Raw genomic sequence first — 14,273 nt, 5'->3', positions numbered from 1 at the left:
CATATAGTGTAGACAGGAAACATGGGACCCTGGGAATAAAGCAAAGATCTTGCCTAGATGTAAGGGATGACTCTTTCCCTTTAGAGCTAAAACGCTGCACAGATAAACTACACACCATGCAAGTGAAAAATTGTGGAAATTGCACATGTCGGAATGAGCACTACATAATTATAATTGATACTATACAAAAAAGTAGCACGCTGACTCTGTTAATAGCTAATAATTATTAATATTTATTTATATTGCTAGATTGATTATTGTCCTTAATGTTACTTCCTGTTTTCGCTCCCCTCTCAGCAGCGAATTATATTGGATAATCTAGTTATGCCGAGCATATGTCATAGGTGTCGCTGTCACTTTGGAAACAATGACATATCGGAAGAAACATGTTAATATAATCTGCTACCGTCAGAGCAAGAAAACTAATCAACACCTGATGACCAATCAGCAGTCAGAATTCAACAGCACTCTGGTCTGATGCAGCAGTGAATTATTGACTCAGAGAACGCAGTACAACTCAGTTTAATGATCACGTTAATCAAAACCGGCGGGAAAATAGAAATTCCAGAAAACAGACATGAACTAGATCACAATAAATTCAATAACGAGAAAACAAACAGGTTTAACATCTGGAAGAGCAGTCAAGTTTCGGAAGGCTTGGTGTTTACTTTGCAAAGACCAAAAGTGCCTGAATCTCTAATTTGAATCTAAGGCTTAGTTTACACTGCAGGTCTCGATGCCTGATTCTGATTTGTTGCTTTTATCTAAAAAAATGGCATAATTGCAGCAGGGTTAGGGTTAGGTGTGTTAAAATTCAGATGAGCCTGAATGTAGGCGCTGAGAGTTGTAGCTCTTGTTTGTTTGGTAGTCCTGGTTCTGACCTGACACTCTGATAATCACATAATTTATTTATGAATTGCATGTTATTAATACAATCAATCGTGATGTAATGAATAATCACTTAACTATAATCAGTGACTCCACAGTGAGAGCAAAAATGAGATGAAAATTGCTGAGAGATGAAAATGAGAGTCGCTATTTTCCTCTGATGTTTTGGCAAAAACGTAAAAGTGTCTGTATAAATAAAATGACAGTCACACCAATCATACGTTTTAACCACTTGAAATTTAGACTTTTGAAATGATGAATTCATAAATCAGGGTTGCAAATTAATTAATTGATTCATTTATAAATTAAGGAGTCAAATATTAAAGATAAACCCTGTAGGAAATTGGCTTGTTTTGTAGCGAAGGAAATCAAAGCACCAATGCTAAAGCTAAAGCTGCTAAAAGATGAGGTGATTTAGCCAGCTAGCAGAAAACAAATAATCAGAAACATCAACTTTTTGAAGTTTACTGTAGAAATGTGTTTATAAATGATTAATGAGGGAGGGGGAGTAACTCTGGAATGATTCCCGTCGAACCTTGAACACAGTTAAATCATACGGTCAACCGATTTTCAGTTCTATGTTTATTGTTGATTCCTGTTCATCTTCTTTTGTTTTATAAGATATAATATAACAATCTTAATTTGACTAAAACTAATACCTAATACATTCTGGCAAGTAATTCCACCTCCTTATTTCCGTACGTGCCTCTTTTAACTCAAAAAATGGCTGCTCGCGAGAACGCGGGAAAAAACACAGCCATACTTTTTACTTTTAAACAAGTTTGACTCTGTGGATATGAAGTCATTTTAGATCAGCTAACATGGAGACATCCAGAATTCAGTTTTGAGGTAGTAACTGCATGTCACTCATTACTTAGCTGGTTAGCTTGTCGCTAACAAAAGACGACCATGGAGGAGGCGTTCACCACTTTGGCATAAAAACAGTGTATTTTGAGTTCTGACCATCTGATTTTGAGGCAGCGTTTTTACTAGCGTTAAGAAGACTATATATATATATATATATATATATATATATATATATATATATATATATATATAAATGTGCGTATGTATGTATGTTCCCCATAGGTTCGTCCATGCTTTGAGGGATCTGGACCAAACTTGGCACATATATTTGTCATCTCCCTGGTCAAAATACTGGTATGATTTCATAGCCTTAAAACTCACCCATTTAAAAAAAAATACTGATTAAATTCTGTACTATGCACTTATTTTCAAGATGGTGGGCGAGGAACTTTTGAACCTATAATAGATTGCATTTCCAAGGCCAACCACAAGATGGTAGACATTACCACAACACACTGCCATGCACATGTTGAATATCAGCATCATTTTCAAGATGGCGGAAGAAAAAACTTGACAATACTTCGTGAATATTCTTGGAGGAGTCAAGGATGTAAAATGAAAATCATGAATTAGTAATAAAAGTGTGGAACATACAAGGAAATACAAAATCAATACAGCGTTTTCTTTACCTTTTCACCACAAGGTTTCAACCATGAATAGCCCAGACAACGCCAGTAATTATATAAAAGACATGCGAGGAGAGACAGGCCACGCCCACAAGTAACCCTAGCAAGCGGGAAGAAATTCCATATGAAAATTTTTTTGTTTTGTTTTGTTTAGTTTTTTTTAAAACCCCAAAATTTTCAAAGTGAGACAGGTTTACCTGGTCTCTTGTCGGTTCTCCCTCTCCGTCCTCCACATAGTCGCACTTTGGAGATGAGAACCAGGATCTGTTTCTGGCAAAGTGACTTGTTACTCTTGGGGCACGGCCTGCGCTTGTTGGCGATTGGTCGGTTGGCCTGGTCGTCCTTAACCGCCCGCTTTTGTCTGATTAGAGAGCTGGCAAGAGCTGCCATCTTCCCCCCCCTCTCAACTGTGGGAGGGGGGTAGGACTGAGGTTCTGACTGAGGTTCTGTGTTCGCTCACTCGTTCACTCCTGGTCCTGATGCAGAGGGTAACGTGCTCACTAGAGGTTCGGAGATCCCCAAGGGTTTAGGGTAGAGTGTGAGCTTTGGTTTGGTTCACAAAATCAAAGAAAAAATCAGTTTCAGAGGTAGAAGTTAAGTCCTGTTAGAGTGTCTCCTCACTCTGGGTTTCCTCACCATCATCATCGTCCTCGTTTGTTTTTGGAAAAAGCCCATTTTAAAATCCGTGCTTTTACGTTTCCGCAAAATCATCAAAGAGACTAGGTAAAGAGGTGGATGGAGTCATAATGATGAATGGACCCCGGCCCCTAACCCTGCCCTCCCCTCCCACCCCCGAGTCTCGCTCCTGAGACCCAAAACAGTGACGAGGCTAAAGTTCTCACACTCGTTCAAAAAAAAAGAGAGATTTAAAAAAATAGAGATGTTCTCACCGCTGAAATGTGTCCCTTTATTCTCAGGTTATAAAGTTTTTTTTCCTGAAAGATCCTGAAGAAGAGGAGTAATCTTTAAAAAAAAAAAAAAAAAAAAGAATAATCTGGAGCGATGATCCGGCAGGCACTTCAGCGTCGGCTGTCGGACGAATGAAGACGATGATGGAAGGATGGACGGAGAGAGATTTCCTTCCCGCCTCTTTTGGCAAGCTACTGTATCTCCCCCTCTCTCTCTCTCTTTCTCTCTCTTTTGCTCCGTTTCTCTCTTTCCCAACCCTACTCTATGAATGTGTGTGTGTGTGTGTATGTTTGTGTGTGAGAGAGCGAGAGAGAGCAAGAGAGAGAGAGAGAGAATGAAGCCACCAGTAAAGGTGACATTCATGAGAGAACGAGAACAGAGGGAGGGAAGGAAAGAGCAACGGAGAGGGTGAGAATAGAATGAGATCTACAACCGCACAAGCTACGATTCCACTCTCACACCATTACACTGTCCTTCACATGTGGGAGAGAGAGAGAGAGAGAGAGATGGACAAAAAGAGAGAGAGAGAAGGAGAGAGGGACAAAAAGAAAGAGAGAGAGAGACAGAGAAGGAGAGAGGGACAAAAAGAGAGAGAGAGAGAGAGAGAGAGAGAGAGAAGGAGAGAGGGACAAAAAGAGAGAGAGAGAGAGATAGAAGGAGAGAGGGACAAAAAGAGAGAGAGAGAGAGAGAGAGAGAAGGAGAGAGGGACAAAAAGAGAGAGAGAGAGAGAGAGAAGGAGAGAGGGACAAAAAGAGAGAGAGAGAGAAGGAGAGAGGGACAAAAAGAGAGAGAGAGAGAAGGAGAGAGGGACTAAAAAAAAGAGAGAGAGAGAGAAGGAAAGAGGGACAAAAAGAGAGAGAGACAACATAAAGAAAAAAGAAAAATAGTGAAAAAAGGAAAGGACAGAGGCAAAGAGGGGAGAAGGAGAAAGAGAGAGGGAAAGAGAGGGAGAGAAAAAGGGGGAGAGAGAGAGAAGTGTGTGAGGTGCCGATGGTGACAGTTCTTCACTCGCCTCAGGAGAAACAGCGGAAGATGAGTCAGGCATCGCAGCCAAATCCAGGCATGGGGAGCTACTCTCTCTCTCTCTCTCTATCTCTCTCTCTCTCTCTCTCTCTCTCTCTCTATCTCTCTCTCTCTCTCTCTCTCTCTCTATCTCTCTCTCTCTCTCTCTCTTACTTGTTCATCTTCTGTTAAGTTCAGCAATGCTTTATTGGCATGAATGATAAAAAATAAATCCCGAACAGTCTCTAGCCCTTTGTCTCAATTTGTCTCATTCTCCTTTTCTGTCCCTCTGTTTCTCTCTCTTTCTGTCTCTCACTTTCGCTTCACTACATTTTACTTTCTCTCTTTACCTCTGTTTCACTCTCTCTCGCTCTTCATCCCTCTCTGTTCTGCTCTGTCTTTATTTCTCCCCTTCTTTGCCTTTTATTCACCTCTCTTGTCTTTCCTTTTATTAATTTATTTGTATTGATAGATAGATAGATAGATAGATAGATAGATAGATAGATAGATAGATAGATGCATTGAATGATTTACTGATAAAAGACCAAATGTAACATTGAAATTAATAAAAAATAATTAGAGATACACTCGAATTAAAAATTCTGGATATAATATTTAAGATGATTGTATTTGCACATGAATTATATTTAGTGGTGTGATGTCATTTATTAAAGAGATTTAATTTGTACTTAGCTTTCTCTCTTTGCTCTGCTCTCCTTCTCTCTGTCTTTCTGCATCTGCAGATTCTGTTTGAAGTGTGTAGAAATTTTCTCCAAAGAACCAAGTGTGTGTGTGTGTGTGTGTGTGTGTGTGTGTGTGTGTGTGTGTGTATGCACGTCACATCATGATGCTATGTACATCTCTCACACATGCTGATGAAGACATGCAGACATCTTCCTTTCCATGCAGCGTCTCACAGCATGCCATGAAACCCACCGTGTTGTCTCACGTCCTGAAAAGCATCAAGATGCTGAACCTGTGTGTGTGTGTGTGTGTGTGTGTGTGTGAGTGTGTGAGAGAGAGAGAGAGAGATTCTAATCATCATCTGTCTCTCAGATAGACATTACTATTCACACAGTACTCCACTACACTTATGGAGGCAATCTAGTCTTAAACATGACTGTGTGTGTGTGTGTGTGTGAGAGAGAGAGAGAGAGAGAGAGAGAGAGAGAGAAATTATAAAGTCATTAGTTTTACTTTTCAATTAAATGTATAAAAAGAATCATAAATCTATAAATCTATTTTTGGTTGTTTAATGTCACAAATAGTACAGATGTTCTTTTCTGCCCCGCCTGTCTGTGTTTGTTCTGATTGGCCACGCCTCCTTAACTGTTTTTAGAAATGTTCAAAAATCCTGTGAAAACATCATCTAGCAATCGCTCCATGTTTTTTTCTATATTTTTATTACATTTTATTCTTTCCTGCAGAAAAAAAAGCTATGAAAAACGATAAAGATAAAAACAGGGAAAATGAAAAGAAAAGAAAGATAAAGGATGAAAATGTATGGGTGGTGTAGTGGTTAGCACTGTCGCCTTGCACCTCCAGGATCCGGGTTCGATTCCCGGCCAGGCTCGACTCTCAGGCTCAGGCTGTCTCTGGATTCCTGTTTGCATGTTCTCCCCGTGTTTGATGGGTTTCCTACGGGTACTCCAGTTTCCTCCCACAGTACAAAGACATTCAAATTAGGCTAACTGGCATTCCGTAGTGTGTGTGTGCCCTGCGATGGATTGGGACCCCGCCTCATGCCCCAAGTCTCCTGGGATAGGCTCCAGGCCCCCCGTGACCCCTAATACAGGATAAAGCGGTATAGTTGGTGAGTAAAAATGTATGACAGAATGAGTGAAATGGTTACAAAAAAGGAAACATTGATGATTGAAAGAAAGTTTTAGAAGACATGTCACACCCATATGACATGCCTAATGCCACACCCACACCTGCTGTCCAGTCCAGCTTTGGGCTCTGTGGGGAAATTTCCTACTGACCTATGACCCACATGTATGTGCTTGGAAAGGACATTCCTTTCAACTGGACATCCTAAAAATGATTTTTAAAAAATAATAAAATAAAAATCAATTAAAAAATCTATTAAAAATGTATTTAACAATTGATTCAAAACAAGGTTTCACGCTTTAACACATTGGTCAGTGATTTCAACTAGAAACAATCAGCATTCCATGGCCTACAGTTATTACCCGGGCAGTGCCCTTGTGCCTACGACCACATCACAGCTGTGCCATGTCCAGCAGTACAGCACTCCTGTTTTTTTTTTTATTTTGCTTTAATGCAGGACATAAGAAATGACCGAGCTAACTAACTTTAAGTAATGTAACTTTGGTAATATGACATAAAACACTTTAATGCATTTCAGAAAAAAAAATTATTGATAAAGGCTGTCCTTGCCAAAGGAGCAATACTGACTGTTTCAGCTGCAACAGAGTAGAAAGCACATCATTCTTCATTCTTGTTAACCAAATTTGAGGGTTGTGTAAAGGCAACAGAAAGTTCTAGAAAGTTCACAAAGGCAGGCATTGAGTCAGGGGAAAGTGTTACACCAGAAATGAAGGAGAAATGATCATAAAGAACAATGGCCCATGGGGATCCCCTCAAAATGAAAAAAAAAAAGAATTTTGATAATTAATGCAAGTACCTTTACTTTAATTACATTAATGTGAATTTTTTTTTAATACAAATTCATATTTAAATGTCCCAAAATAGTTTCATTTTCATTCTGTTAATGTTGTGAAAATCTAGTGCCTAAAAATCAAGCACCTGCTCGAGGCTCTCTAGCCAGACACCAGCACCGATGAGCCAGCGCCAGCACCCAAGTGCTGGGTTAACGGAGCTCAGCTCCCTGCACTACTAGACACACCGGGAGCACGGTGACATTAGCTCGCCCTTCAGTGGTGCCTCCCAATGAGTAACCTGTCGTGGCTGGTGCAGACACATGACGAAGACATTGACACCAAAGCTGAAGGTGAGGCTAATGATCCCTCTAACCCATTTGTGTCTCTGTCTCAGCAGGTAAAGCACAACGGAAATTTCACCCAGTTACAAAAAAACAATCTGCGTCTCAAACACTGCAGGGAACAGGTGCTAGTGATCGAGGGTAAAGCGACCCAGCAGCCCTGGCTGGTCTCATATTTTCTGTTGAAAAAAAACTCTTGTATTACATTTAGGCATTTGGCAGACGCTCTTATCCAAAGCGACTTACATTTTTATCTCATTACACATCTGAGCAGTTGAGGGTTAAGGGCCGCGCTCAAGGGCCCAACAGTGGCAACTTGGTGGTTCTGAAACGTAGTCCAATGCCTTAACCACTGAGCTACCCCTGGCCCCTTGTATTGTTTAAGAAAATTGGAATGGAGTTCGTCGGCCCCCTTACTAAATCAGCGAAATGGCACAAATACATCTTAGTAATCGTTGACTACACCAAGCTGTGCCGCCCCCCAAAACTTGTTGACTCCTCCGAGAACATCTCAAGAGAGCTGTCCAGTCCAGTCAACAGGAATTACCCTGTAATAACCCAGAGCCTGTCTTTACTCCGCCCTAAAAACTGCACAACATTCTTCTTTTTTCAACTTCCACCACTTTGTCCTCAGCTCTGCCTTTCTCCTCTTCACCTTCCTCACCACCAGGGTCATTTTACACACCACCACCATCCTGTGTTGTCTGGCTACACTTTCCCCTACCAATACTTTGCAGTCACTGATCTCCTTCTGATTAAAACGTCAACACAAGATGTAGTCCACCTGAGTGTTTCAAGTTGAAGTAGGCTGTATTGTCACTTCAACCATATACAGTTAGTACACAGTGAAACGAAACAATGTTCCTCTAGAACCAAGGTGCTACATGCAACATAATTTTACAACATAAATTAACAGAAAAACTAAAATAGCTAACTAAGAGGCCTAGTTAGCTGGCTAGCAGAGACAAGACAGATTGACCTTACACAAATTACAACATAAATTAACAAAAACTAACTATCTAGGGAAGACTATCTACAGGGATTTTTTATTATTTTTATTTTACAGACAACAGACAACAAGTGCACGTGCAAATGTGCAAACAAAAGCAGCAAAGTGACAGTGCGACAAAATACAACATAACATAATATGGTGTTGAGGTGTTGAGTTATAAGGTAGTGAAGAAACTGTAAACATTTCTTAATGTACTGGATGTGTGTGCCCGAATGCTTCGGTACCTTTTAGCAGATGGCAGCAGTGTGAAGTGTGTGTGAGAGGGGTGTGTCCGATCAACCACAATGCTAGTGGCTTTGCGGATGCAGTGTGTGGTGTAGATGTCTTCAATAGAGGGGAGAGAGACCCCGATGATCTTCTTTGCTGTCCTCACTATCCGCTGTAGGGTTTTGCAGTCCGAGATGGCACAATTCCCAAACCAGACAGTGATGCAGCCGCTCAGGATGCTCTCGATAGTTCCTCTATAAAAGGTGGTCAGGATCGGTGGTGGAAGCTGGGCCTTCCTCAGTCTTCTCAGAAAGAAGAGACGCTGTTGGGCTTTCTTGTGTAGGGAGCAGGTGTTGAGGGACCAGCTGAGGTCCTTCTCCAGGTGGACGCCCAGCAATTTGGTGCTGTCAACGATCTCCACAGAGGAGCCGTCGATGCTCAGCCGAGAATGGTCGCCTCGTGTCCTTTTAAAGTCAACAATCATCTCCTTTGTCTTGTCAACATTCATAGACAGGTTGTTGTCTTTACACCAGTCCGTTAGCCTCTGCACTTCCTCTCTGTACGCTGACTCGTTGTTCTTGCTAATGAGACCCACCACGGTCGTGTCATCAGCGAACTTAATGATGTGATTTGAACTGTGTGTTGCTACACAGTCGTGAGTCAGCAGTGTGAACAGCAGGGGACTGAGCACACAGCCTTGTGGGGCCCCAGTGCTCAGTGTGGTGGTGCTGGAGGGGCAGTTACCGATCCATACTGACTGAGGCCTTCCGGTCAGAAAGTCCAGGATCCAGTTGCAGAGGGAGGTGTTCAGGCCCAACAGGCTCAGCTTCCCGATCAGTTGTTGGGGGATGATAATGTTGAATGCTGAGCTGAAATCTACTGTATGTACAGCATTCGAACGTATGTGTTCTTTTTGTCCAAGTGTGTAAGGGCAAGATGGAGTGTAGTGGAGATGGCGTCGTCCGTTGAGTGGTTAGGACGGTACGCAAATTGCAGTGGGTCCAGTGAGGGGGGTAGCAGGGTCTTGATGTGTCTCATGACGAGCCGCTCGAAGCACTTCATGATGGTGGGAGTAAGTGCAACAGGACGGTAGTCATTGAGACAGGACACAGTAGACTTCTTGGGCACGGGGATGATGGTGGTGGCTTTGAAGCACGTGGGAACGACGGCGCTGCTCAGAGAGATGGTGAAGATGTCGGTAAGAACATCTGCCAGCTGTTCCGCACATTCTCTGAGCACTCTGCCTGGGATGTTGTCTGGTCCAGCAGCTTTACGTGGGTTAACTCTGCGTAGAGTTTTCCTTAGCTGTAGTGAGGCACAGCACCTGGTCGTTCAGAGGAGGGGTGGACTTCCTCACCGCCACGTCGGTCTGCCTGTCGAACCGTTTAGCGTTCTGCCTGTCGAACCGTTCAGAAGTTGTTCAGCGCTTTTTGAAGGGAGCCATCACTGACACAGGCAGGTGATGTACTGTAGTCCTGCAGTGAGTGATAGCTTGTAAGCCCTGCCACATGCACCGTGTGTCGCCGTTGTCCCTGAAGTGATTGTGAATTCTCTGGGCGTGTGCCCGAGAAAGTTCGGCCCTTGCTCTTCTAAGCGCCACCTTGTCTCCCGCTTTGAAGGCAGAGTCTCGGGTCCTTAGAAGTGCACGCACTTCCGCAGTCCTCCATAGTTTCTGATTGGGTCATGAGATGATGTTCTTGGAGGCAGTGACGTCATCGGTGCACTTGTTGATGTAGCTGGTCACTGATGACGTGTACTCCACCAAGTCAGTGAAGTTGCCGTAAGTTGCAGCCTCCCTAAACATGTTCCAGTCAGTGTTCTCGAAACAGTCCTAAAGAGCAAAGATGGCTCCTGCGGGCCAGGTTTTTCACCTGCTTCAAAACCGGTTTTGAACGCCTGACGAGTGGTCTGTATGCTGGAATTAGCATAACAGAGATGTGGTCTGAGTAGCCGAGGTGGGGGCGGGGCTCTGCCCTTGCCCAACATATGTCCAATAAAAACTGCACCAATTCACACTCTCTCATCTCTCAGCATCTAGGGATGCTCTGCATTACTTTATCTAACTCACTCCAGAATTTCCTCCTTCTCGTCTAACTCACATTCTACCTGTGGGGCATAACCACTAACAACATTGCACAACACACCATCATTTTCCAGCTTCAGACTTATCAACCTGTCTGATACTCTTTTTAACTCTAGACATTTAAAGTCCCTACTGTCACTCCTAAACTCTTTTCCTTCCTCTTCTCTTTTTGCCTACGAACACACCTTCATCCTCTCCTTTGTCAGCCAACAGTAGCCCAATTACCATCAGCACCCTGGTGGTTAACAGCACCGGTGGCGGTCATTGCACCGATCCGGTATAGAAGTCCTCTTAGTGATTGGCATCATTTGATTTGGTAAATGTTTTACGTCGAATGCCCTTCCTGCCCCAACTCTCTGCATTTATTCAGACTTGGGACTGGCACAAGAAGACACTAGATTGTGCCCCCCTGTGGTTGCCTTGGGTGAAAGAATGCTATCCTGGTAGTATTATCTACATGTGTTTCAAATGACAAGCTGGAATCTACAATCACACCAAAGTCTTTCACTGTTGCATTTAATGGTACAGAAAGGCCATTCAAAGTTACAGTGTGATTAGAAAGCTTACTTCTAGCTGCTTGTGTTCCTATGACTTGAACTTTTGTCTAATCAGGATTGAGCAGGAGGAAGTTATTCATAATTAAATAATCAAACATCAAATTATGATGTTTAATCATAATATCCAATCTCTTATGTCCTGCACACATTGCTCAACTTTTTTACTAAAAAAAGTTTTTTCTCGTCTGGTTTTGCTGAGACGTATAATTGGGTGTCATCAGCATAACAATGAAAACTAATACCATGCTTACAAATTATGGTGCCCAGAGGAAGCATGTAACGGGCAAAAAGCAGTGGGCCTAAAACTGAACCCTGTGGAACACCAAGCTCCACTTGAAAACATGAAAAATGGTCACCATCATGGGCTACAGCTGGTTGATAAAGCATGTACTAAGGATGTTGATGATCCTGTCTGTGTATGAGAGTGTGCATGCCTGTGTGGGGCATGAGGCAATAGGCCCAACTACCAACTATCAGTCAAATGCTGTTTAAAATTAATTTAATGCTACTTTTCAGTCATGCTAGCAGCTGCTCGTGGTCCTAAAACGGCTTTAAGTGGCAATAGTCTGGTCTGCTCAACATAATTGCATAGAAAAGTAAAACTGCTCCCTAACTTGTAGGCTGACTTTCGTTCATGAACTTCAAGCATGACATTAATACAGCAGAAGTCCTAGATATAATATGAATCTCAATCTGTGCCTGTGCTTTCATTTTCTTCACAGAAGAAACACCCCACTCGCCTAGAGGGGTACATGCAACTTACTTCAGCGGCCCTCAAAAGGAAGTCATCCACTGAAGGTTCTTTGGCTCCACCCTCCAAACAAACCAAGCTGTGGGAGATGCGAAGAGTGTCCCAGGCAAGTGTGGATAAAGTAGTCCTCCAATTTGTTGTCTAAGGCTTGCACCCACCACACATTGTTCAGCAACAGGGCTTCATTGATCTTGTGCAATATCTTCAGCCAAATACAAATGTCATGACACGCAATACTGTTATAAACAAAGTCACAAAGACCTCTGCTGAAATGAAAAAAAAACTAAAAGCTGTACTTAGTGAAATTGAGTACATAGCAACAACAACAGACTGCTGGACGGCACACCGTCGCTGTTTCATTGGTGTCACTGCACACTGGTTTAACCCCCAGACCATGCAGAGATCCTGTGCTGCCGTGGCATGCAAGCAACTTAAAGGGTCCCATACATTTTCTGCCCTGGCTGGTGCCCTAAATGATATTCACACAGAATTCAATATCAGAGAGAAGATCATTCACACTACAACTGACAACTTCCTGACAGCCTTCAGAGTTTATGGGCAGACTGATGAGAACAACAATCCTGAGCCTGTAGGAGAAGGAGAAGAGGATGATGGTGGCCAAAATGATGATTGTGATGAAGAGGAGGAAAGCATTGAGGGTGTTGAATTTGTTGATGCCGGAGCCCTGTTGAACGAAGATGACTACCTGGAATATCAGCTACCCAAGCATCATCGGTGTGCTGCCACCTCCTTAATTTAGTGTTCACAGCTGATGCTTCAAAAGCAAAGGTCAATCCATTGTACAAGTGTCTGTCAAGGTCCACATTTGCCAAATGCTCTAGTCTGCGGAAAAAAAGTTCAAGATCAACCACTGCATCTGAAGTAATTGAAGACCACTGCAAACTCCAACTTGTAAGGCCTGTTGCTACAAGGTAGAATTCACTATTTTCAGCTGTAGAAAGGATAGTGAGAATAACAAGAGAACAAGGCGAAGGAGCCCTTGCAGCTGTCTGCAGTGAACTAGATACACCTAAGTAAGTGCTTGTGATTAACAATAGATTGTCATAGTTTTATACTTTGAATAATGTAAACACATGTATGCACTATGCCAATATACAGTACCTATATTTACTATTGATGTGATTTGTAGCAACACAACTACATTTCTAAAAGTCTCAGATGGCAATATTTTTCCTTTGTTATTATCATTTCCTTCAGTTGAAGGTGCTACACCAAAGAGGCTTAATGTTCCATGTTGTGTTTTTCTTTTCTTTTTTGTACAGGTTTACTCCAGTAGAACTTTAATTTCTTGCAGAATATGCAAAGACAATGAGCCCAGTTGCAAAGGCACTGGATGTTCTTCAGGGAGAATCCAGTGTGCAGATGGGATGGTTGGTCCCCACCATAACTCTGCTAAGGACCAAGCTCCAGCACCTTCACGTCGCCTCCAAGTTCTGTCAACCTTCGATTGCTGCACTTATTTCAGGCCTTGAAAAACGATTTGGCAAAATACTTGTAGATCCAGAGCTGATAGCCGCAGCCATTTTAGTTCCCAAATTTAAGACCTGCTGGACAAGTGACAAAAATATCCTCAAACTTGGTAAGTGTCTCACTTCTCAACTTCCCCTTGATACATGTAAATTTTATTGAGACAGCAAAATGAGTTTAAATGACATTTAATGACACCAACGCACTCACTATCAATACACATTTGCAATACTGTCATATGGTCTAAATTCTTCTGATTTTTTACAGGCCTTGACTATATCAGAACCCACTTGGACTGTCAAGCTGAGAATTACATGATTGAGGTCTCCCAATCATCTGAGAAAGAGGATGTTTTTCCTCCTTGAATAAGACTGGCCCACTTGAAACATTCCAGCAGTTAGATGCGTACCTGGGGTGCCCAGGAGACACAGTAGAGGTGCTGAAGTCCTTCCCAGCTGTGTGCCAGCTATTACTTAAGCTTAATACGGCACTTCCTGCTTCAGCAGCCTGTGAAAGATTATTTAGTGTTGCAGGGCTGATCTTCAGGCCAAGAAGAGTAGCTGGTTCTCAAAGAACTTTGAGAACCAGCTACTTCTGCATCTGAACAAAGCCTATTGGTAACCTTTTGTTGCATGTTCCGTACGTAACTGATGAAGATAATGACGTAGTTTACCCTGTTGTTGTACATGCAGGATTGAGTCCAAAGTGTTTGTTACATCTTCTAGTTAAATGTGACAGTGTTGACATTAGAATTGAGCATAGTACATACCAGGAAGGTAACAGGTGATATTATATATATATATATGGATGTACATTTACATTACAATAAAGGTTACTGATGACATGCCTCTGAAGTTTGACTTTTTGCACCATTAAAATACTTATAGACAACTAGTTATCATATTTATCATATCTTC

General features: G+C 42.2%; 1 protein-coding gene across 3 annotated transcripts in view; it reads right to left on the bottom strand.

Moving 5' to 3' along the window:
* Positions 1-3,061, bottom strand: part of fgf11b (fibroblast growth factor 11b) — a 28,137-nt gene extending 25,076 nt beyond the window's left edge. For 2 of the 3 annotated variants that reach the window (XM_053516375.1, XM_053516376.1), the window contains exon 1: positions 2,579-3,061. In XM_053516375.1, the coding sequence (XP_053372350.1) occupies positions 2,579-2,771 (193 nt within the window). In that variant the 5' untranslated portion in view covers positions 2,772-3,061. Of the gene's footprint in view, positions 1-2,570 lie in introns of all 3 variants that reach the window. The other variant, XM_053516374.1, reaches the window with a different exon arrangement.
* Positions 3,062-14,273: the final 11,212 nt, after the last annotated feature.

Source organism: Clarias gariepinus, chromosome 17, assembly GCF_024256425.1.
Source record: "Clarias gariepinus isolate MV-2021 ecotype Netherlands chromosome 17, CGAR_prim_01v2, whole genome shotgun sequence".
Classification (NCBI taxonomy): domain Eukaryota; kingdom Metazoa; phylum Chordata; class Actinopteri; order Siluriformes; family Clariidae; genus Clarias; species Clarias gariepinus.
This window is presented reverse-complemented; position numbering and strand designations above follow the sequence as displayed.